We start from the raw sequence: 25591 nt of genomic DNA on the forward strand, positions 1-25591 counted from the left end.
ATCAAAAGATATGTTTAAGTCCTAATCCCCATACCTTTGAACGTGATCTTGTTTGGAAATAGGGTCTTTGAAGATGTTATCAGTTCAGTTAACACAAGGTCATACTGGAGTAGGTGGGTCTTAACACAGGCACACACAGGCAGAATGGCCAGGGGAAGACCCAGGCAGAGATTGGAGTGATACATCTACAAGCCAAGGAATGCCAAGGATTGTCAGGAACCACCAGAAGCTGGGAGAAGCAAGGAAAGATCTTCTCCTAAGAGCCTTCAGAGAGAGCATGGCCCTGCTGGCACTTCGATTTTGGACTTGGCTCAGTGGTTAAGAGCTCCGCTGCTAACTAAAAAGGTCAGCAGTTCGAATCCACCAGCTGCTCCTTGGAAACCCCATGGGGCAGTTCTCTTCTGTCCTACAGGGTCACTATAAGTCAGAATTGAGTCGACGGCAATGGGTTTGGTTTTTGGTTAGCCTCCAGAACTGTGAGAGAATAAATTTCTGTTCTTTTAAGCCATCTAGTTCGTGGTATGTTGTTATGGCAGCCCTAGGCAACTAACACAGTCAGAGAAAGCATGGTGGTATAGCATTTTCTCTGGAGCATTGGCTACAGAGCTGTGGTAACCTGATTTATTAAAAAAAGTTTATTGTCTTCCTCAGGCACATTAGAAATGAGGAAGGGAGAAAACATAGTGCAGTGGATACAAGTACAAGTTCTAGGGCAGGCTTTCTCAACCTCGGCAGTATTGACATCTTGGGCTGAATCATTTCTTGCTGTGCAGGGCTATCCTGTACATGTAGGATGTTTAACAGCATCCCTGCCGCTACCCACTAGATGCATGTAGTATGCCCCTAGTCATGACAATAAAAAATGTCCCCTGGAAGGGGCAAAATCACTCTCATTAAGAGCCACTTCTCTGAGGTTCAGTTGCTTACTAGCTCTGTGAGTTTGGGCAAGTTAATTAACCTCTCTGGGCCTCAGTTTTTATCATCTGTTAAGCAAAGGTAGTACCACCACCTGCAATCCTAGGGCTATTGAGAGTATTAAAGGGGATGCGACCAGCATGCAGCATGGTGCCTGAGAGGGCCCAAGTCCTGGACAGATGTTGGCTGGCAGAGCAGAGACCCTGGCTCTATTTTTTGTCTCGTTCACCCTGTACTTTGGCAGAGAGCACAGTGTCTGTTCATGGCTTGGTGAGCAGTGTGTTTATAAGATTTATATAGTTGACGCAGATCTTTGTGTTAAAATACGAACTACCAAAATGGTCATTTTCGCATTTAAATTTTTTTCATAATAATCGTCATCCTCAAAGTGATCTGTGAAGTAAAGAGATGGACATCATTTCCTTCACTTTTAGGGATGGCTGGAAATGGAAGGCTGAGAGCTTAAGAAATGCACCCCAGGTCACTAAGTCCACTGCCTTCAGCTCATCCAGAAGGCAGCAGGCTCAGAACTAGCCATTGGTGGCTTATGGGCAGCCCAGCTAAGGTGGCGTGAGAGAGGGGAGCGTGCAGGTAAAAAGAGAGTCACACCTTTATACACTACCCATTAAGACGGCTTCGTTGCCAGGGAGCTCCTAGGGTGCAGCTGCCACTTACTGCCACTACCGGCCTGTCTGGATGAAAGGGACACCTTGCCGTAAAGAGGAACAAGACCAGAAGGAAGCTGCAGATGCTAAACAACCTGGAGTTTTACCTCCTAGTCCAAGAAGGGACATGTTGGGAGAGCTTAAAAGAAACGCATTTGTGAATTTGAATCTCATGTTGGAGTCATTTTGACTTATTTCTTACCTTCCAGCCCCTACCCTAAGGTCCCTGAGTGGCACAAATGGTTTGTGTGTGACTACTAACCAAAAGGTTGGCGGTTCAAACTCACCCAGTGGCGCCATGGAAGAAAGGCCTGGCAATCTGCTTTTGTAAAGATTACAGTTAAGAAAACCCTATGAAACTCAGTTGTACCTTGTAATACATGAGGTTGCTATGAGTCAAAGTCAACTGGATGACAACAGGTTTGGATTTTTGGTGAAATACCAGACAGAACCTGAGCGCCCTCCCTATGCCTGGGAAATGCCGCTTGACTGGAGCTTATACAATTGAGGTGTCTACTCCCACTCACATTTCTTTCCCAGTTACATTAATCAATAGTATCCCCTACCCTAGGTGGCGCAAATGATTAAGCACTCAACTACTAACAGAAAGGTTGTCTGTTGAAACCCACCCAGAGGCACCTCTGAAGAAAGTTCTGGCACTGTCTTTCTGAGAGGTCACAGCCATTGAAAACCCTATGGAGTGCAGTTCTACTCTGACACACATGGGGTCGCCATGAGTTGGAATTGACCTGATGGTGATGGATTTGGTTTTTGGTTTTACACTCTACCCTGTGCCTAAGCTGGTTGTGGGGAAAAATGTTCCTGTTGGTTCTTCCTTTTAGTGTTGAGGATGGTTAAGAAGCAACAACTAATGTTTATTGAGCACTTTTTATGTGCTGTAAACACTCTATGGGCATTATGTTGTTTCTCCCTCTTAATCCTCCCAGGCACTGCTGTTGTCTCCACTTAAGGATGAGGAAAGAGAGTCCCCGAGAGGTTAAGTAACTTTCCCAGACTGAACAATTAAATAATTTCCGGGACCAAGGATTTGATCCCTACAACCATTATTTTTCTTAAACAAAATCTTGGATGCAACATAAGAGGAAGCCGAGGATTCTCTGGTGAAATTAAAGCTGCACCCCAAAGCTCAGAGCCTGACTGAATTCCTGCAGCTCCACCTTCAGAGCCTTTCACAGATTCTACTTGTCTGTGTGAATGTGAGTGAGTCATGGGAAGCCAGTTTAATCCCTGTCTTTCTAAACTACGGAGGAACAATGGATTGACATTCTTCTTGGGAGTTATTTTCGATAGTCTTAGAGCCATCCATGTCTTTTTCCTTCTGAAGCTTGTCAGTTGTAAAGCTCGTAGAGTCAGGGTAGGGCCCTGATGGCTCAGTGGTTAAGAGCTGGGCTGCTAACCAAAAGGTCAGCAGTTCGAATCCACAAGCAGCTCCTTTGAAGCCCTCTGGGACAGTTCTACCCTGTCCTCTAGGGTCGCTGTGAGTTGGAACTGACTGCGTGGTGACTGGTTTGGTTTTTGGTTTAGAGCCAGGGTGTGGTGGAAGGAGCCTTCCTGACCTCTCCCTACAATCCATTTTATAGAGTGGAGCTTCTCACATTTGGATATGCCTACAATCCCCTGGGGATCTGGTTAAAATGTAGGTTGTGATTTGGCAGCCCTGGCCTAGGGCCTGAGTCTGCATTTCTAACAAGCTCCAAGGGGATGCTGAAGCTGCTGCCCACTGGATTCTAGATAATGTCTCTGTCACCTCACTTCAGAGGCTGAATTCTTGGAGGAGGAATCTTGCCCCAGAAAGAGGTTCAGCAACCAGGCCCAAAGAAGATTTCTGCCCTTTTCGGGGAGCATTGAGTTAGTGTGATGGAGAATGACAAGGATGCAGGTAGTCCCCGACTTAGGACTATTTGAGTTACCACAAACTGCACCTACGACTGTCTTTTTTTTTTTTTTTTTTTTGTACATCTTATCGTTAGTAATATGTACTACATACAGTGTTGCAGAATGTAATTTGCTGATGTTATCATTCGCAGATGTTCACTTGCAGATGTTCAAAGATTGGATTTATAAAGACACTGATAATAATAATGAAAACAGAAAAAAAAGAAAGATTTTTGACTTATGTTAGAACCGACTTATGACGGAGTTGTCAGAATGGAACTCCCATTGTAAATCTACCTGTATGGTGGTACTTAAGTTGACAGCTGATGAGCTTGGCAAAATTAAACCAAATGTTTATAATTGGTCTGTTTTCTGTGGAGTAGCCCCTGGGTGGTACAAATGGTTAACATGCTTAGCTGCTGACTGAAAGGTTGGAGGTTTAAGTCCACCTAGAGGTGCTTTGGAAGAAAGGCCTGGCCACCTACTACTAGGAAAAAAAAAGCCATTGAAAACCCTATGAATCATATTTCTACCCTGACACACATGAGGTCACCATGAATTGGAGTCGACTCAATTGCAACTTTGTTTTTTCCTCTGTGGAATGGCTAATATGTCTTGAATAGCTACTATGTGCCAGCCCATTTTCCCACTGAGCCGTATATTGCCATCTCACTTTGGACCTGAGGTCACTTTGGCCGTGTCAGTACACTCACGTGAGTGGAGAACCACCCCTGAGTCAGCAAGCCTGCCGTTCACCTGCGTGCCGGTGGGTAGGAAGAAGATTCGGATAGTACAAACACATTCAGTGCTGCATTTCCTTCATTCGTTACATGAATTCTGGGGGAGTTCGGTTCTTGGAGGCCCAGGAAGGGAGATTCAAGAGGTTTGTCGGTTGCCTCTCTGCCAGATTCAATTTAACTCTCATAAAGCCCTGGAAAGGAGCCCTGGTGGTGCAGTGGTTAAATAAGTGCTTGGAGGCTAACTGAAAAGTCGACGGTTCGAAGCCAGCAGTGGCTCCTCTGGAGAAAGAGGTGGCAGTCTGCTTCTGTAAAGATTACAGCCTTGGAAACCCCATAGGGCAGTTCTACTCTGTCCTATAGGGTCTCTATGAGTCGGAATCGACTTGATGGCAGTGGGTTTGTTTTTTGGTTTAAAGTCCCTGGAAAGGAATCCAGTCTCCGACTCCTGGGCACTCTACCGACTGCGCGTTGTGCTCTGGGAAGCACTTTGCAGGCCCTGCGCAGATAACGCTGTCGCAGTTACTGCCTTCTGGGCACTCTGTATATGGGGGCTTAGGCGAGCAAAATGAGGACCAGAAAATCATTTGTGTGTCACTTTGCAGGAAAACCCTTCAGGTAATGAGGCAGGATTTGAGGATGAGTGGGAAAGTGATGATCACCCACCCTTCTTTACTTTCCTGCAGAATAGTCAGCATGCTGTGTCCCCAGCTGCAGAGTGAAGGTAGCATTCCATCAGCTTGGGATGTTGGGAGGGTTTATTTTTTATCTGTGATCCAATACTAATTTGCCTTAAACAAAAGAAACAATTATTACTGTGTAATTCTGAGGTTTATGGTGTTTCTACTAAAGCTTTTCATCTTTTGAAAAATAGTGTTCTACATTTTAATAGAAACCATTGTTTTCTTAAAATACTTTTTTTTTTTTAAACTCTTTCTTCTCTTTTCAGTCCGTGATAGGGTTGGAGCTGATATCGTGTAGAGCTTTGAGGCCCAGTGCTGCAAACCTTAAACTCTCTCCCTCTGTTACTTCTTTCTTAAAAACAGTGTTGTTAGTTGCAGTGGAGTTGATTCCGACTCACCGCGACCCCATGTGTGCAGAGTAGAACTGTGCTCCACAGGATTTTTGGAAGCAGAACGCCAGGCCTGTCTTCCGAGGTGCATCTGGGTGGGTTCAAACTACCCACCTTTCAGCTAGTAGTCCAGCGCTTAACTGTTTGCACCACACAGCGAATCCTTTAGTAGCAGTACTAGCCTCAGATACAAGTGTGGCACAATACTTTTTGTGAACAGAAGTGCTTTTTCTCTACCCTCACAACTTGTATGTGATTCGGGCCTCTGATGTGCATGTGAAGTCTAGCCACTCTATCAATTATCGACTTCCTTTAAGGAATTTCCAGGAAACCCACTTACCATGAGGGTACAAATTAATGCTTTGCTAACTTAATTACAGCAGTTTTGAAAGGAAGCACCTTTCAGGCCATTATCTAAAGCCGACTTCCTTTAAAGTTAAAGGAGGGTAGCGCCATAGATGGAAATCTGCCCAGCTGTGCTAAGACTCATCGGAGCCTTGACGAAGTCACGTGGTGGTTTGTCCTCGGAGGAGAGGTTTGGTTTTTCCAGGGGCGGGGTAGGGCGGGGATATTTGCAGAAAAGCGAGTGGAACGCCTTTTGCTTAAGGCTGTCATCATACTGGTCCAATTCCAGGCCCCCACTTTAGTAACCACTTCCCTGCCTTCTAGTGCAGTGACCCCAAGGAGACTGTTATTACGGCCCTGGCTTGATGCATAATTGCTGGTTGTACGGTTTGATTTGACACCAGCCTTTTTGCGTGATAGCCTGCTGGATTAGCTTGGCTCCAATTGATATTTTCATTCATCTAAGGTTGCAACGTGAAAACATAGTTGCAGTGGGGTTTGCCAAGATGGGAAGATGTCCTCTGCCTTAGTCGGTCCGAAACAGCTGTTCTGAGCACTGTTTCTGCAAAGCCTTTGCTGTTGGTTGATGGTTCTTCTGTAGGTGCGTGCTGGCCTTGGTTCCCACAGAAGCATTGTCCTGTTTTCCTTGGAAAGGACTCGTAAGAGATAGTGGTATGTGGGCGTGCATGTGTGTTTGTGTGTGTGTTTAATTTAGCAGACCCAGCTGTAGAAGAGAACAATGTAGGACTCCATGGGGTATGGGAGCACTATGCTCCTTGTGCTGTAGCCGTCCCTTTTAGCTGATGGCATGAGAATGGAACAAGGATGCTGGGCTGTTACTGGAGTCAGTTGTGGTGTGGGCAGTGAGGGATAAGGTGGCAAAAAGGTCGTGCTTCTTATCAGCTGTAAGCCCTTAGGGAAATCTCTCAACTGAGCATCAATTTCTTTATCTGTCACATGGGTGTAATACTTGCTCGCCTTATCTCACAGGGTCCCACACATCAAGAAAGATTTATACACCATAAAGAACTAGATGTAGGTGCATCGAGAAAGAGGCAGTATCACCTAAAGGTTAGTGATGAGTTAGCAGAATAGGAGTAGTATTTGTTAGCAGTAAGACATGCTAGTTAGTACATGGGTAATAGTTAACCCATTGCTGTTGAGTCGACTCCGACTCATAGGACCGGTAGAACTGCCCCCATAGGGTTTCCAAGGAGCGACTCGTGGCTTCGAACTGCTGACCTTTTTTTTTCCATAGGGCGGATGGTTCTGTTGTCAGAAATTCCAAAGCTCTTTCTGCGGGGAGGGAGGGGTTCTTAGGATGAACTGATGTTGTTCAGCAATAGGATCGTTTTCCTGGGGCACGACCCTGACCGTGCATAGGATAAGCGCTGTGCATTGAGCCAGTGCGGCAGAGTGTTCTGTGGGTCGAGCTAAATCTGTCCTGTGCTCTGAGCTTTGGAGGAGGGTAGAGGTGGGAGGAGACTTCTGAATTCCCCTGAGAGCCCTTCTTGGCCTTTGCTTGGATCTGCGCAGGAAGGCAGACAATCAGGACTGGTGGCCAGTACCTCTACCCCTTCTGTATTCTGGCTGTGGAAGCTTGTGGGCCCTTGGTTTTGATGTCAAGTGCCAAAAAGTGGGGCTGCCTTCCAGAAAAGTAACTTGCATTCAGCATGTGTTTGTTAAATGGGTAGTTATTGACTGTAGTTGTTGGTGTTTTGTCTTTCCGTCCTTGGTGTTGGCCTTGGGGAAGGTCGTAGTTTAGTAGCTGTCCACATTTGGCCGTGTCCTCACAGGGCTGGTAGACTTTGCAGATCAGCACCTAGTTCATTCATTCATTCATCTGAATCCAGGGTGGACTGTTTAAAAATCTGTGTGGCTGTTGTGTGCTGTCCGGTCGATTCCAACTCATAGGGACCCTGTAGGACATAGTAGAACTGCCCCATAGTGTTTCCTAGGCTGTAATCTTTACAGGAGCAGATCGCCAGGTCTTTTTTCCCATGGAGTGACTGGTAGGTTTGTACTGCTGACCTTTTGATTAGCAGCTGAGCACTTAACCATTGTGCCGCTAGGGCTCCTTTTAAAAATATATATCCATCCAGAAAACAAACTTAGACATAGGAACATATAGAGAGTGAGCTCCTTACAGATAATTCTTTTTAACCATTGGTAAAACCATCCCTTCATTTATCCATCCATCCTCCCACCCACCCACTCACCTACCACCTATGTACCATCCATTCATCCACCCACCCATCCAACTGCCATTTTAGCGAATGATTATTAAGCACCTACTGTGTGTCAAGGGCAAACCCTGGTGGCATAGTGGTTAAGAGTTCGGCTGCTAACCAAAAGGTCAGCAGTTTGAATCCACTAGGTGCTCCTTGGAAACCCCATGGAGCCGTTCTACTTTGTCCTATAAGGTCGCTATGAGTTGGAATCAACTCAACGGCAATGGGTTTGGTTTTGGTTTATGTGCCAAGGAGCCCTGGTGGCGCAGTGGCTAAGAACTTAGGTGCCAGCCAAAAGGTCAGCAGTTCAAGCCCACCAACTACTCCTTGGGAGAAAGATGTGGCAGTCTGCTTCCTTAAAGATTTCAGCCTTGGAAACCCTATGGGGCAGTTCTACTCCGTCCTGTAGGGTCACTATGAGTTGTAATCAATTCGATGGCAATGGGTTTGGTTTGGTTTGACTATGTGCCAGTTCTGTGCTAGGCTCTGGGGATAAAAAGTCAAATAAGACAGGATCCCTGTCCTCAAGGAACCTACAGTCTAGGGCTCAGGCTGATTTCCTAAATTCTAAGTCACATTTTTACTTGACACATATCTATTTTTATTTTGTTTTGGTTTTTGTCTTTTTTGAACAAAGCAAGGCATGTAACCATTGTGACCTTCTCCATTTGTTTTTATAAACCCAAGGTCTAGAGTTGAATTTCTTGTTTTGCATGACCCTAACCACAGGGTAAGTGTTTGTATTATTAAACAGGAAAAAGGGAAGAAATTATAATCTAGAAAAAAAATCAAATCTTATGACTGTAACAATGTTTGAAGGTAGTCACTGAAATTCTTAAAAGAGTGTTTTTAGGTCCCAAAGCATATGTAACATTCAACATTGTTTTTTGAGCCTTGGGTAAATTCAAGTGCAAAACATCTAAATATATTACGCTGGAAGGCCAAGTGGGAAGCAGAGATTTTGTCATTCAAATGCAGGGGCAGTGCAGTTACATAAAAATTAGTGTTTAAGAGCATGGGCCTGAGGTCCCACAAACCTGAGTCTGAATCTCTGTTCTGCCATTCTCTATCTGTGTGACCTTGTACAAATTACTTAACCTCTCTGAACCTCAGTTTAGCCCTTTGTAAAATAGGAAGAGCAACAGTATTTGCCTGAGAGAATCTTTGTGAGGATGGAGATCAAATATATGCAAAGTAGCTTTTCATGTTAATATTTATTGAAGATGCTATTGCATCTATTATGAGCATAAGTGCTTATAAAAAAAAAAGTTGCCGCTGTGAGTTGATTCTGACTCACGGTGACCCCATGTGTTTCATAGTAGAACTCTGCTCCATAGGGTTTTCAATGGCTGTGATCTTTCAACAGTAGATTGCCAGGCCTTTCTTTTGAGGTGCCTCTAGGTGGATTCAAACTACTAACCTTTCAGTTAGTAGCCGAGCACTTAACTGTTTGTGGCACCCAGGAACATTTATTCACATTCATTTTTTAGTTGAGCCATAGTTACCATCAGTGGCCTTTTTGTAAGCAGACATATGACACTTGAACTTTTTTTTTTAATCATTGTAGTTTAAGTGAAAGTTTACAATTCAAGTTAGTCTCTCATACAAAAATTTATACATATGTTGTTATGTGACCCTAATTGCTCTCCCTAGACTGTGACAGCACACTCCTCCTTTCCACCCCTGATTTCCCGTGTCCATTCAACCAGCTTCTGACCCTCTCTGCCTTCTCATCTCGCCTCTGGACAGGAGCTGCCCATTTAGTCTCATGTATCTACTTGAGCTAAGAAGCGCACTCTTCGTGAGTAACATTTTATGTCCCATAGTCAAGTCTAATCTTTGAAGAGTTGGCCTTGGGAATGGTTTTAGTTCTGGGTTGACAGAGTCCAGGAGCCATGCTTTCTGGGGTTCCTCCAGTCTCAGTCAGACCATTAAATCTGGTCTTTTCACTAGAATTTCAGTTCTGCACCCCACCTTTCTCCTACTCCATCAGGGACTCTCTGTTGTGTTCCCTGTCAGCGCAGTCATTGGTGGTAGCTGGGCACCATCTAGTTCTTCTGGTCTCAGGCTGATGGGATTCTCTGGTTTATGTGGCCTTTTCTGTCTCTTGGGCTTGTGTCTTTGGTGTTCTTCATTCTCCTTTACTTCAGGTGGGTTGTGACCAATTGATGCATCTTAGATGGCCGCTCACTAGCTTTTAAGACCCCAGACACCACTCACCAAAGTAGGATGCAGAACATTTTCTTAATAAACTTTGTTATGCCAATTGACGTGGATGTCCCCTGAAAGCATGATCCCCAGACCCCCACCCCTGTTACTCTGTCTCTCGAAGTGTTTGATTGTATTCAAGAAACTTCTTAGCTTTGGTTTAGTCCAGTTGTGCTGACTTCCCCTATAGTGTGTGCTGTCCTTCCCTTCATCTAATTCTTGTCTACTATCTAGTTAGTAAATAACCCTCACTCTCCCTCCCCACCCTCGTAACCATGTGTACTAATTGTGTTCGTCTATATTCATGAGTCGCAATTAAGCAGAAAAAATTAAATCGATACAAAGATTATCTTTAAGAAATGTATTGTTCTAGTTTTGGGGAAGGGTGAGTTTTGTAAATAAAGAGTTAATTAAAAAAAAGATATACAGAGTCCTTAGCACGGGCCTGGTGTGCAGCAGGTAAAGTCTAGCTGTTTTGATTATTATTAGAGGCAAAGGGATTGGATGGCTGAAAAAGAAAAACAAATAGCAGCAACTTGAGTGTTTTAACTGAAATAATAAATATGATACTTTTCACAATTATCTAACTAATAATATCCTGAGAAGTATTAATGCTTCTCATATAGTCCTTATTTGCGTCTTTGCCATGAGGCTAATGAATGGTGTTGCATTTAAAGTGTCAGTGGGTGGGAGTGATTGTGTGTTTGTGTGGGGTGGGTAACAGGAATTGGGAGGTGGAGGGGGAAAAGCTTTAAGTCTATAAGCAGTGTGATAGATTTTCAGCTAACAAACCTAAATGTTAGCATGTCTTTCAGGCAGGTCACCCACTCAGAAGAAAATCCAATTCCAAAATTAATTTTAACAAATCGAAAAGGCAGTAGGTAATTGTAGCTGACATTATGTTTTATAAAGGGCCGGCTAGCAAGTTGGATTTTATGTAACAGTTGAGGCAAAGAGTTCAATGTAGTGGAATTTATTTTCACAAGTGGATTTAAAAAAAAGAAGAGAGAGTTTCTCCGGGTGTTTTTTTCCCTGGAAGGCAGTTCTATATGCTGTTTGTAGAGGCCTTGATCCTTTTTAAACTTTAAGGAGCCCCGTCTGCCTCTGTGGTAATAAATCAAGAGCCACATGGGGGCTGAGGGACGTTTAATTTATGCGCTCAACTTTTTTCCCCAAATTCAGCTGACTACTTCCTGGGATGTTTACTTGATTGATGGCTATCTGGCATTTTGTGCTGTGGAGATGTCTTTTGAAGTTTCTCCTATGGGGTCTGGGGTCTGCTCCTGTGAGGTGTTAATGGGTTTCCTGCTGGGCTTTATTTGTGAGAGGCGCTTGTTAGAGGGGGCTTGTTGGGCCTGTGGCGGCACCAGAGCTCTTGTTCATTCACTGACTCCTCAGAGTTGACTCTCAAGCCTTTGGGTCCCTGGCCCCGACCAGTGTTTGGAATCCACTGTTGCACTGTTTTCAGTCAGGCTCCCGGGCTGGTGTTTGTTTAGCTTCTGGGGGTTCCCAGAACTCTGGCAGGTGTTGGTAGGAGCTTATCAGGCCCAGCCAGAGAATATGCTGGAAGGGTAGGTCCTAGAATCCACACAGACAAGTAGATTCCTCCCCTCAGGGGATAGCAGAGATTTGCACTGGATAACAGGAGATTGGAAGCAATGGGGCTTCAGTGGTAGAATTCTTGCCTTCCACGTGGGAGACCCAGGTTCGATTGCCAGCCAATGCACCTCATGTGCAGCCACGACCCATCTGTTAGCGGAAGCTATCATGTTGCTATGATGCTGAACAAGTTTCAGCAGAGCTTCCAGACTAAGATGGACTAGGAAGAAAGGCCTGGCGATCTGCTTCTGAATATTAGCCAGTGAAAACCCTATGGACCACAACAATCCAATCTGCAATCTATCATGGGGATGGTGCAGGACCAGGGAGCGTTTCATTCCGTTGTGCTTGGGGTCACCATGAGTCAGGGTTACTCAATGGCAGCTAACAATAACAACAGGAACGTGAGTCTTGAGCAAAACCTCCGAGCTCCAGCTAAACGCACCTTGCCCTGTCTTGTCTCGAGGCTGGCGAGGCCTCCACTTCTCTGGCCTGACTTATCACGCTGTCTTCTCACTGGCCTTCTGCCTCTCACCCTACTCCACAAATTCCATCCTCCTCACTACCACCAGAGTGCTCTTTCTTAAATGAAAACCTGTTCACGTCACTCTCCTATTCTCAGTCCTTCTATGCTGCCCAATCCTTCTATGCTGCCCGTGACTGATGGGATAACCTCCCAACCCCACCAAATGCCCTCCGCACATAGGAGGTCTTTGTATTCCACCTCCCCTGTCTGATGACATACAAATCCTTCAAGACTAAGTTCACGGGCCACCTCCTCTGTGAAGCCCTCCTAGACTACCCCCTCTCTGCATCTCACAGACTTACATCTTCTTTGGGATTCTCTTGAAGCACCTGAACTTACCTTGGTCACAGCTTTATGAATCACTCTATGATTGTTTATTCTTTTGTCTCTTTCCCCTATTAGACCCCGAGAACCTTGAGGAGACAGGGATTTGGTTTATCTTTGTTCTCTGGCACCTACCTCTGAGCCTGTAATTAATCAGTGTTTACTGAATCAGTTAAGACTTAACTTTTCGTGTTCTGTTTCTGTAGGAAAATCCAGAGTTTTGTGTTCTATTAGAAAAAAAAAAAAAAACCCACAAAAACCAGTTGCCCTCGAGTTGATTCTGACTCATGGCGACCCCGTATGTCAGAGTAAAACTGTGTGCAGTAGAGTTTTCAATGGCTTTTTTTTTGGAAGTATATTGCCAGAACTTTCTTCCAAGGTGCCTCTGTATGGGCTTGACTTGAACCCCCAGCCTTTCAGTTAGCAGTGAGTGCATTAACTGTTTGCACCACCCAGGGACCCTGTTGTATTAGAAGAGATGATAAACCCTGATTCTCTACGGAGTGTTAATAGCTCTACACTAGGTATATCCCGGATGACAATGGTTATGACAGTGATAATGCCAATAATTCTAGTTAATATTTATTGAGCACTTTCAATATGCCAAGTGAGCATGGTACCTCATCTAATCATCACAGCGCCTTTTTAGGTAAGTGTATCTTCGAATAAACCTGAGCCAGCCTTTCCTGGGTGATGGGGTAGCCCTAGCTGCAGCAAGAAGACAAGAAAATTAAAGTCTTCTTTAACTCCACATCCTTTCTGGCAGGCCTTGACACTCCAAAGCAGAGTTTTCTTAAAATTCTGTCTCAGTTATCTAGTGCTGCTGTAACAGAAATACCTCAAGTGGATGGCTTTAACAAACAGGAATTTATTCTCCCACAGTCTAGGAGGCTAGAAGTCCTAGAAGGCTTTTTTTCTCTCTTGTCGGCTCTGGGGAAGGTCCTTGTCATCAATCTTCCCCTGGTTTTGGAGTTTCTCAGCTCAGGGACCCCGGGTCCAAAGGACGTGCTCTGTTCCTGTCTCTTCTTGCTTGGTAGTAATGAAGTCCCTCTCCTCTCTGCTCGATTCTCTCCTTTATATCTCAAAAGAGATTGACTCAAGATACAGCCTAATCCTGTAGAGTGTGTCCTGCTTCATTAACATCATAGAGGTTAGGATTTATAACACATAGGATAATCACATCAGATCACAAAATGGAGGACAACCACACGATACTGGGAATCATGGCCTAGCCAAGTTGACACACATTTTTTGGGGACACAGTTCAATCCATAATAGATGTCCAGTTGCATAGTAAAATTTCAGGACACTGGTGAGAAAAATGAAACCTGCTTTAATTCACTCTTCATTTGAAAATGTAGGAAGAAATGGCTTTTACTAAAAAAAAAAAAAAAAAAAAATTCTGTTCACTGGAACCATCATTAATTTGCAGCTTGGGGGCGGGGTAGCCATTGGCTGTTCTTCTCCTGCCACTCTTTGGATAGGGAAACTGAGGCCTGGAGAAGTTTCTGGAAACTTTGACAGGCTGTAAGAAAAGTTAATGAGTGAACCAGACTTCAGTGTCCAAACAGAGAGAATTTTAAATTCATCTCTTGCTCTAGATATTGTCGGGGGTTTTTAGTTATTCTGGGCTTTGAAAATCTGTGAAAGATGAGTGACGACTTGGCCGTTTTCGATCTGACTTACTTGAGAGTATTTCCTTGAACTGCTGTGTCCCCAGGCCTGACTTTGCAATTCTTTCTGAATTGTGCCAGTACCACAGAGTCCTCTGAGGGGAGCCGGACCTTTGGAAGGAAAACGAGAAGATTAAAGAAGTATAGAAATCCAGTAAACACATCACCAGGCTTGTAGGACCTCAGTGTAGTGTAGAGAGACCTGCTGATGTCAAGAAATGGCAACAGTGTTTTAATTTCACTGTAGTGCTCAGGCAAACCCTGGGGAGGAATGACTTTTAAAGGGACAGGTGGACAAATGTCTACCTGAGCGTCCCTGAATCTGGGGAAAGAGACAAGGGATGCACTGAGTACTTGGCGACCAGAACGGCAAAGAACAGCTGAAGAGTTGTGTCTCCTCACCCTTGGCTGGAGAGGTTGTAAAGCCTGGCCTAAGATTTTGGGAGTTGGTTAGATTCCTTCCTTGGTTTAGGCTGACTGGCTACATGCAGGGAGACATCACATCCTGGAATCTGGTTGCCTGGTTCAAATGTGGGCCCTGCCGCTTACTTCAGTGTGACAAGGGACTTGCCTCTCTGGCCCCAGCTTCCTCCATGGCAAAATGAAGATAATGGTTGTTGTATGCCGTCAAGTCAATTTTCAACCCATAGAGACCCCAGGTGACAGAGTAGAAGTACCCTATAGGGTTTTCTAGGCTGTAACCTTTATAGGAGCAGATTGCTAGGTCTTTCTTCCAAGGAGCTGCTGGGTAGGCTCGAACCACCAACCTTTGGTTAGCAGCCAAGTGCTTAACCGTTGCACCACCACGGTTCCTTGAAGATAACAGTAGTACCTACTTTTTAGAATTAAAAAGTAGATTAAGTGAGATAATGCCTGTAAAAGTATGTGACAGTACTTGGCACTGAGTTTTTTCAGTTAAGTTGCTTTCACACAGAGGCCCCAAATAATAGTGGGCTAAACAAGATGAAAGTTTGTAAAAAAACAAGATGTAAGGCCAGAATAGACAGCCTAGGACACAATTATCAGTGACCCAACCTCCTCTCCTTTGTTGTTTGCTGCCCTCAATTTATGCCTTTCATCTCATAGGCCAAAATGGCTGCCTCAGTTCCTGCCATCATTTCTATATTCTGGTCAGTGAGGGGAAAAAGGAAGGGGAGGGGATTCTCTTTCCCTTTAACAGCATGACTTGAAAGTTGCCCATATCACTGTATCTCATCCCATTGGCCAGAGCTTGTCATGTGACCACATTATTCACAAAGGAGGACAGGAAATTTTAGGGTTTAGCTGGATGGCCATGTGCCCAACTGAAAATTCTGTTACAATGTAAAGGAGAGATCAGATACTAGGGGACAACTGGCAGTAGCTGTTCAAGAGTTAAGTGCTCAATAAATGCTAGTTGTCACCACCACCACCATCACTATTGTCATGACTAATATCGCCATCATTTCTGAAGTCAACCTATCCTTCATGTCTTTACATGCCCCCTTAATTTCAGTTTTATCCCAATGCTTCTGCGTCGCTCCACTGCACAATTTGCTCACTGTCCATGTACTTCTGGTCCCTTCTTATACTTAGAGGTTGGCACTGTAACCGCAACCCTACAATATCCTTGTGACTCAAATGGATCTTAAAGATGCTGAGGACATTGACGGTTTGGGAATGGGGATTCTAGAGTATAAAGTCTTGGTAATTCATTTGGCAGCTCAATTAAACTGCTGCCGGAAAAGGTGATGAAAGGAAGAAAAAGGTCTAGCTACCTTTAAATGCAGGTTACGAATTTGTTTTGTCTTGCTTTACCCTCCCACATGTTTGTGGAGCTCAGCTGCAGATGCCTGGAATCTCCACGTGATTTTTCTCAAAGCTTAGTCTGGACATCCAGCCTCCTGACTTACCTTTGGGATTTCCAAAATATGATAGGTTCAACATCCTTGGCACTAGGTGGAAGATGAATTTCTTCTGCTTCCGAAACACTTTGAATAAATGAAGGGACTAGTTCTGTAGACCTTGATTCATGATTTAAATGCTCTGCAAGAGTCATTCATGGTGGAGATGATTCATTGAGAATTCACATGGACTCATTAAAGTGTTGAGGAAGATGGTACCTTTCTCCTGGCATCGGTCCCAGCGAGGCTAATTTAATGGCATGGCCGCTAGCCTGCATGGTTTTCATCAGCTGCATTTTACCTTCATCATTTGTCTCCTCCCATCTCTCTTTTTAAATACAGTATTGGAAAGTGACAGTTTCTCCTAGGAAGAATTGCTCCAAAATTATGGCCATGTTTCATTCTACCAAGGCACTTGTTTTGAAAGATTAGGGACCAGGTAGCCAAAGGACCCAGCAAGAAACATTGATGTCATCTTCGAATCTTTTCTCTGTCTTATCCTTTCCTTCTCCCAGACCCTGTTGATTCTACCTGAGAAATTTCTTGGAATTCCTCTTATTTCATTTCTTCTATTATTGCTTAGGTTTAGGTCCTCAGCACCCTTTGCTAGGACTGGTGCAGTAGTCTCCTGGTTTCCCTGCTTTTTGCCTGTCCCCTTATCCCACGCACATTCTCCCAGCACAGATCAGGCCTTGGTTATAGAAAGCCAGTTCTTTCCATGACAATACATGGCATGGGGTCAACCTTCCTCGGCACAGGGTCTAAGATCAGTCCATTACTGTGGTGGTCTGCTAACCTATTAAAAAGTCAGAATTTATTCAAGATCTGATCAGCTTCAATGGTAATTTCTCCAGCATTTCTTGGCTGCTCAGATAAAGGAATAAGGAAATTGGATCATTGGGGTTGTCCAGGACTAAGACATTACTATAAAGATGGCATGAAATATTAAAGGGTCAAGGACGTTTAGGGTAAGGTAAAGTGGTATTAAAATGATATATTGTGGAATGTAAGCTGGATAAAGAAGGAAGGAAGATTTACATTTGTGTTATACAGAATGGTAAAGGTGTTCATCATTCAAATTTAAATGTTATGCTTTTTCTTTGGTGTCAGCTGGGATTAAAAATAATTATTTTTTGATTAAAAAAAAAGAAAGTCAGAATGTCTGGTGTTGCGGTAGGTATTGTTATAACCTTTTACCGCTGAGAAAACGAAGGCGAAGTTGCCCAGTGGCATCTGCTACAGAGTAGTGAAACCACGATTGGACCCCGGAATCGGCTCTCTCAGTCACTGTATCACGTTTTGTCTGATCTCTTTCCACCTTCTTCTCTGGCCACTTCTTTCCCTCACACCCTGACTTCCAGCCCCACTTATCAGCTTTCACTTCTCTGTCTTGTTGCCTTAAACGGCATGACTGTCAGGTTGCCCACATCACTATGTCTCTGCCCTTATCTTTGCAGTCCCTCTAGGGAATGCCTTCCTGTCCTTTTTTTTTTTAAGACTTGTATTACAATTATTAAGGAACGCTGGTGGCACAGTGGTTAAATGCTCGGCTCCTAACTGAAAGGTTGGCACTCTGTGGGAGAAAAAGACCTGACTATCTGCTCCTGTAAAGAGTACAGCCTAGGAAACACTATGGGGCAGTTCTACTCTGTCCTATAGGGTCGCTATTAGTTGGAAGAGACTTGATGGCACACAACAATGACATTACAATTATTTATTATTCTTCTTATTATATTTTATATTAAATTTAAAAAAACTTAAAAAATTTTTTTGGTTGCAATGTATACAAACATCCATCCATCCATAATGTCTACACGAAGAGTTCAGTAACACTGGTTACGTACTTCATGTTGTGTCTTCATGCTGTCTCTCCCCATATTGTCTCATCACCATTAATTTAGGCTCTCTGCCCCTTAAAGTTCTCATCTGTTCTCTGGATGAAGTGTTGTCAGTTTACGCTCATATAGCTAATTCTTTATGAGAGCGCTGTCCTCGGCTTTCCTTTGCTTTTTGACTGGCAAAATTTTACTTTGAGGTCTAGTTCACAGCCTTCTGTCCCTCAGCAGATTTAGTCCCTGTCTTTTGTGTCTATCGTATTTTGAACTTGCCTCCATTACTGCACTCATCACATGGTGCTGAAGTTGGCTGCGGCCTTGACTGTCATTCCCCAGGGATTAAAGACCAAGAATGGAGGAGGCCAAGGATCCCTACATTCAGAATAATGGAAAGAAGTTGAATTAACCCATAAACATCATCAGCTTTCCCCAGCATTATAGATTCACTTGCCATTTTGTTTGGCATCACACTTCCTCTTGGTTATTTTGGCATCAAGTATAAAAGTGTTGGAATTTTTGACGCATTTGTGGAAAGACTCAGAAGTTTAATTTTCTCTGATTATGAAAAAAAAAGATCACTGAATATTTATGAGGTAGGGTGGATTACTAAAATTTAGAATACTTTTCATTAAGTCTTATTTTGATGGTTGTGTGCTTCCCATCACCCTCTTAACCTGGACTTGCCAACTAAAAAATGAATGACCAAATGAATGAATGAATGAATAAGGGGGATGGTTATTGGCTTTATAAAAGGATTCTTCTCAACATATTTCCTTCTAAACAGTGTTCCCCTAAGACACTCAAGTGATGGTTTGTGGATCGTTACCACTTGGGAGAATGGAAACGCAGGATCCACTAGCAAGTAATGATGTATTAGCAATGAAGAGGAAGCACTCTGAAATGGTCTTTAAATCAATGGCTCTTCAGAAAGTCACATGCTGATTTCCCGGTGTAAGTCTTTCTGGGTGTAGCTCACTCCCTGTTGACACGAGTCTCCATTGGATTGGGTTAAGGCTGGCCATATGAAGGCATTTTTGTAGAATGAAGCTAAAATTTAACCCCTCTTAAAAAAAAAAAAAAAACAACTTTCTAGATGGGATTAAAGTTGCCCCATAACAAAAGAAAGGCTTGGGTTAGTAGAGATGCATCTTTTTTTATGGAGAAAAAGAAAACTAGGATGTGGTTTTCTTGGGCATTTGGCAAGGTTCATTTTGAAATAGCTGAGTTTGTTTTTCCTTCAAAATTATTAATGTAATGGTGACATCAAGTTTCATGGATAAATAAATTTATTTTGCAAACCAACACATTAACTATTTCTGTGATAAACTCAGCTTCTTAGGGGAGGATGTTACTTTTACTAAGGAAGAAGAACAGAGGCAAAATGAATATCAAGGACTCTTCCTCTCATTTCAGTTTTCTCTGATGGCACATTGATGCGCCACAATGACATTTCCACTGAAACTGTCTGTGGTTTCCTTAGCAATTCTCACGATTGAGCTTCTTAACCCTTCTTCCCTCAGAGCCAGGGAAATAGAACAAGAGCAATTTTCCAACAATGTTTTTTCAACTTGCTGTTCACTTGCCGCTCACGCTTTCTATTTCGTAATTTCCGTTTCACTGATCTTTTTTGCTTCACGTTGAATGACTTTTAAATTCATTTTTTATCGCATTAGAAACACATATCCGAAGGTTGCCGGGTGGATGGATTTCAGCTTTTCCCATTGAGAGGGTGGGAGAAGCTGCTAGCCCTTTAATGTTTCTTCCCAGAAAGGGGGATACTGCTTGTAATCCATATACCTTCCGGCGTGAATGAGGCCTGACCTCAAAGCTCTGCTAATCTCCAATCTGCCAGACTGAAGACAGGCATGGGTGTGTAGGCTGATTTCTTGGGAGCTTTTGTTTTGATTATTTCACATTTGCATACTGATTTATTAAGCATCAGAACTAAGGACTTAAATTAAAAAAGAAATTACATTAAGGAGCTCGATTATTCTTAGTTCACAGAAGCCAAGTTTCTGATTAGCTGTACCACCCCACCTTCATTAGGCAATTTAAGATATGAATTATACATTTTTTAAAAAGTTTTTAATTATGGTAAAACATGACACATTTGAATTTCTGCAAAACCACAACGGCAAATATTCTGGCTAGAAGACTGTATCATACTGGGTTGTAAAATATTGTAAAATAACTCCTGGTAGGAGTTATTTCTTAGTGTTGTAAGGAAGCTCATAAATGTGAAAAGATTGTGCATTATGCCTTTCGATCCTCTTTTCACAGGCCTCACCTGCCTGTGGGCTGAGTGATAATTTAAGGACTCTGTGCTTGACATGGAGCCCTGTGGCACAGTGGGTAAGAGCTCGGCTGCTAACCAAAACGTTGTCGGTTCGAATCCACTAACCCCTTCTTGGAAACCCTATGGGGCAGTTGTTCTCTGTCTTACAGGGTTGCAATGAGTCTGAATTGACTCAATGACAACTGAACAGGTTTTATTTTGGTTTTTTTGACTCTTGACATCATCCATGGAAACTCCTGCATCATTCTGGATGTCAGGGTGGCATGGGAATGGAATGACAGAGGACTCTGAGGACATCAGAGTCTGATACCGTCTCCTATTCCTGGTGGCAGCTTGTCTTTGGGACCCTCCAGCAGAGTATCTGTCCTTGGTCCCCCATAGGTCACCATGCACTGGTTTTAGCTGGAAACTGCCTTAGAATGTTGTTGTTAGCCCCTGTTGAGTTTGCCCCCGACCCATGGTAACCCCATCACAACGGAACGAAATGCCGCCTGGCCCTGCACCATCCCCATAACTGGTTGTGGATCAGACCATTGTGATCCATGTGGTTTTTATCGGCTGTTTTTCAGAAGTAGATTGCCAAGCCTTTCTTCCTAGTCTTAGTCTGGAAGCTCTGCTGAAACCTGTTCAGCATCAGAGCAACACATAAACCTCCACTGATAGTTGGATGGTGGCTTTGCATGAGGTGCACTGGCCGGGAATCAAAGCTGGGTCTCCTGCACAGAATGTGAGAATTCTATCACTGAATCACCACTGCCCCCCGCCTTAGAAAAATGTCTGGGTGTCCTAATCCGCACATCCCGATGAGGCCTACGTGTCCTTAAACCTTAATGCCCGGTCTCATACTAACTCTCTTGATGGTGCTGCATTCCAGAAGCAGGGTGGAATGTTGCTTACCTCAAGGAACATAAACCTCCCGTTATGGAACGGAGGCATTGGAAAACATCTTCTCCTCTCCTGTTGCCAAGGTGGTTCGACGTCTACTAAAATTAAATCTATATGTGTATACTGAGCAGATGGGTAGGGCAGGAGAGGTCGGAAACCATAGTACTTTATGTGTCTGTGATGATATTCATTTAACCAGAGGAAATCTCAGAGTTATAAACCAGGGCATTATTTCCTAAACAGTATCATGTGTTAATTTATGGCACTTTAGAGAATTTAATTTATACATTTTTATTTGTACATACCCATGTAAAAGAGATCACAGCTCAGGATTCAAAGTTAATAATAAGCAGATTCATCCTGGAGTCCTGTCTATAGTTACATTGTGAAGACAGTCCTTTATAATATATCATATTAACTTTATGACACCCATGAGTGCAGATGTTTTCAGTGGTGGGTCAGCAACATTCAGAGGGGATGTGGATCAGAATTGGGAGAGAGTCTGTAGTTTAATAAAGCATATCAATTCATATCATATCAGTTCAGTTGTTTTTTTTTTCCTATATAAAATGCAGGGTGTAAGGCTGGACAAGTCTTCTTGCCTAGCAGGGTTGTTCAGGAGATGGATTAAGAAAGCATCTTAGTGGAGGTGGGTTCAGAAGGGCTGAGAAACGAACGATGCCTAGGAGCTCATGAAAAATGTTAATGAGTATTTTCTCACACCCTTTTGGAGCGGAGCACTAGTTGCCTTGGAGTTGATTCAAATCATGGTGACCCCATGGGTATCCGTAGGACTGTGTTCCATAGGGTTTTCAATAGCTGATTTTTCCAGAGTAGATCGCCAGGCCTTTCTCCCGAGGTGCCTCTGGGTGGACTCAAACCTCCAGCCTTTGGGTTAGTAGCCGAACACATTAACCATTTGTAACACCCATGAACTCCCTGGGACAGATCACCGACCACTCAGTTTACATTTTAAGTGTAGTGTTGATATCCACAAAGCCAGGATCTAAGTCTAATGAGGTCAGCCTCTCCTTCCTAATAGACTGATCGATGAATTTATCCCCTCCCTTGTTCCATAGCCCTGATGGTGCGGTGGTTAAGAGCTTGGCTGCTAACCAAAAGGTCGGCAGTTTGAATCCACCAGCCACTGCTTGGAAACCCCTATGGGGCAGTTCTACTCCGTCCTGTCAGGTAGCTATGAGTCAGAATCGACTCGACAGCAACGGGTTTGTTCCACGAAGGCTAGGCTTCCTACTGAAAGTGTGGTCCATGAACCAGCAGCATCGGCACCTTATTAGACATGCAGAATCTCAGACCTCACTTGCCCATGTAATATACTTATATAGACTGTCCTGATTTTCATCCCACTGTTATGAGTGGTGCAAATGTTCAAGTGTTTAGCTACTAACCGAAAGGCTGACAGTTCATACTTACCCAGAGGCGCCTCGGCAGAAAGGCCAAAGGTCACAGCCATGAAAACCTTATGGAGCACAGCTCTACTCTGCACACATGGGGTCACCATGAGTCACAGTCGACTCAGTGTCAACTGGTTTAACTGGTGGTCCTTCCTGGTTACCCACATTCGCTGATGCCACCAGATATCACTGTGTTCCTTTGTTAGCAAAGGATCCAGTCTTTGGCTCCTAGCAGAACTGGCTCTCATCTTGGCTCTGCTATTTAAAAGTTGTTTCATGCCTCTCTGCCTTGCTTTCCTCATCTGTAAAGTGGAGCTAACCACAACAACCTCTAAGGGCATTTTGAAGCACTAAGGAAGAGAATATTTGTAAAATACTCATTACAGAGCCAGGCATATAGTATATAGTAAGCAGTACTTACATTGTGATGATGGTGATGTTTATAGCATATCTTCCCTGCTAATTGTACGTTCTTTTGAAAGCGGCCTCCTGTCTGGTTCATCTTTGTGTTCTTCCACGCCCCTTTCTCTGTGCCTAGAACGTTTGATGGGTGATGTGACAGTTGTGTAGCTCTAGCGTCTGTAGTTTAAAATCCTCAATCTCGCGAAAATTCAAGTAGAGTCAGAGACAGCAGTCCTAGTAACTTCAGCTCCATGGGGGAACATTTTGGAAGCCTGTTAGGAGGCAAGTCTTTTGCTGTCAGGTTTGGGCATGCCCATGACAGCCGTTTGGTTACATACCACGCTGCACACAGGTGTGTGGAATGAGAAGGGGTAGTTGCTGAGAAAATACCGGCTCATGGTTTCCATCATTGTGTCACTTTGGAATGAGACGGAAAATGAAGAGCCTGAATAATAGGATTAAATTGTCCATCAGCTTGGACAAGACAAAGATGCCATCTTGGATAGGGGTGTGGTTGAGAGATTTGGAAGATCTGACACGGCAAATCCTAGGGTGGTGGGCTGGGGCTGTCCAAGGAACAGCCAACCAGGTGGGATTTTAATTATACAACTGAAAGTCATATGTGAAATGAATAAACAAAGCCTGCCATAAATTATGTTTTAAAAATTTATTGTAAGATCCTTAGAAAGTAATCCTTTTAGTTGCACAACACAATTGATGTAATTGATTTCATTGAATTGTACACATGAAAAGCGTTGAATTGACAAACATTGAGTCACCTATATATATATATTTTTATTGTGCTTTAAGTGAAAGTTTACTGTTCAAGTTAGTTTCTCGTACAAAAATTTATACACACATTGTTATGTAACCCTAGTTGCTCTCCCTATACTGTGACAGCAGACTCCTTCTTTCCACCTCAGATTTCCCGTATCCATTCAACCAGCTCCTGTCCCTTTTTGCCTTCTCATCTCACCTCCGGACAGAAGCTGCCCATTTAGTCTTGGGTATCTACTTGAACTAAGAATCACTCTCTTCACGAGTATCATTTTATCTCTTATAGTCCAGTCTAATCTATGTCCGAAGAATTGGCTTTGGGAATGGTTTCAGTTCTGGGCTAACAGAGAGCCCGGGGGCCTTGTCTTCTGGGGTTCTTCCAGTCTCAGTCAGACCATTAAGTCTGGTCTTTTTACTAGAATTTGAGTTCTGCACCCCACTTTTCTCCTTTTCTGTCAGGGATGCTCTGTTGTGTTCCCTGGCAGGGTGGTCATTGGTGGTAGCTGGGCACCATCTAGTTCTTCTGGTCTCAGGCGGATAAAGTTTCTGGTTTATGTGGCCTTTTCTGTCTCTTGGGCTAATATTTTCCTTGTGTCTTTGGTGTTCTTCATTCTCCTTTGCTCCAGGTGGGCTGGGACCAACTGATGCATCTTAGATAGCCACTCGCTAGCTTTTAAGACCCCAGATGCCACTCACCAAAGTGGGGTGCAGAACACTTTCTTAATAAACTTTGTTATGCCAGTTGACCTAGATATCCCCCAAAATCATGGTTCCCATACCCCCACCCCTGCTACTCTGTCCCTCCAAGTGTTTGGTTGTATTCAGGAAACTTATTAGCTTTTGGTTTAGTTCAGTTGTGTTGACTTCCCCTGTATTGTGTGTTGTCCTTCCCTTCCTTCACCTAAGATAATTCTTATCTACTGTCTAGTTAGTGGATACCCCTCTCCCACCCTCCCCACCCTCGTAACCATCAAAGAATGTTTTCTTCTGGAGTCACCTGTATTTTTACAATTAAACAAAAAAAAACTTAAAAAAATGAAAGTCATCTTTTTAAGCTAAGAACCATCACTGCCTAGAATTTGTTACTTTATTTTTGCTTCTATTGATAGCTCTGGCAGGCAGCCTTTTGGGGAGAGCCATATATTTTTGCAAAGAAAGGATGGAAGTAAGACAGAGTTTGTGTACAGGAGAGCCAGAAACCACCAGCCGCCCAGCCACGAGAGCAGATCGTTGGCGACCCGAAGCCATTCTCCTGCCCTTCTCTACCCCTCATCTGGATGCTCCTGATTGAGATTCGTGCCTCAGCAAAATCAGAAAGGATTGAGTATTTGTCAAGGACCTTTGGGGAAACTTGCAGATGGGCAAAACCACCGTGTTCGGTCTGGGAATGCCAAGGCCCCGTCCTCTCTAATTACAAAGCTAATGAGAACTGGAGACAAGGGCTCCACATGGCCCGTGGTGAGCCAGGAAGAATTCTGATGCCTGAAAATGGCACATGTTCTCATTCTGGAAACATGGTTCTGTGTGATCGTGCAGCTGTGCCCACAAGTGCACACGTGTGTGTTGAAATGAACATACCACGAGAGTGGAGTGGAAATTGAGCCTTTCTTCTAAGATTTTCCTTCCTGAGTTAAGGCTGAATTAGGTCAGAAAAATGCTTTTTGCAGCTACAACGTTTTCATAGCAAAAACAAAGAGCCAGTGACAGAGCTTTTGAATGGCTTTTAGAAGAAGACCCAGTGCCCCTGAGAACATCCAGCACATCAGCTTGTAAGAACAAGGACCGAAACATGACACATTTTTATTCCACAGAATAGTTTCAAAGTTAAAAAAGTCTCTAGTATTATATCCAGCTGCCTTTTTTTTTTTTTTTTTTAAAAAAACACATACCCCCCCCCCCCCCAACAC

At 43.6% G+C, this 25591-nt stretch overlaps 1 protein-coding gene across 3 annotated transcripts in view; it reads left to right on the top strand.

The window, feature by feature from the left end:
• CHST11 (carbohydrate sulfotransferase 11) overlaps window positions 1–25591 on the top strand; it is a 337639-nt gene that overhangs the window by 87720 nt on the left and 224328 nt on the right. Inside the window, exon 1 of one of the 3 annotated variants that reach the window (XM_023728993.1) lies at window positions 17952–18860. The exons of the other annotated variants lie outside the window; for them this stretch is intronic. Coding sequence (XP_023584761.1) covers window positions 18845–18860 — 16 coding nt within the window. The 5' untranslated portion in view covers window positions 17952–18844. Of the gene's footprint in view, window positions 1–17951; window positions 18861–25591 lie in introns of those variants that run through there. 3 annotated transcript variants of the gene reach the window in all.

This window comes from Trichechus manatus, unplaced genomic scaffold (assembly GCF_000243295.1).
Source record: "Trichechus manatus latirostris isolate Lorelei unplaced genomic scaffold, TriManLat1.0 scaffold00027, whole genome shotgun sequence".
In the NCBI taxonomy this organism is placed as follows: Eukaryota; Metazoa; Chordata; class Mammalia; order Sirenia; family Trichechidae; genus Trichechus; species Trichechus manatus.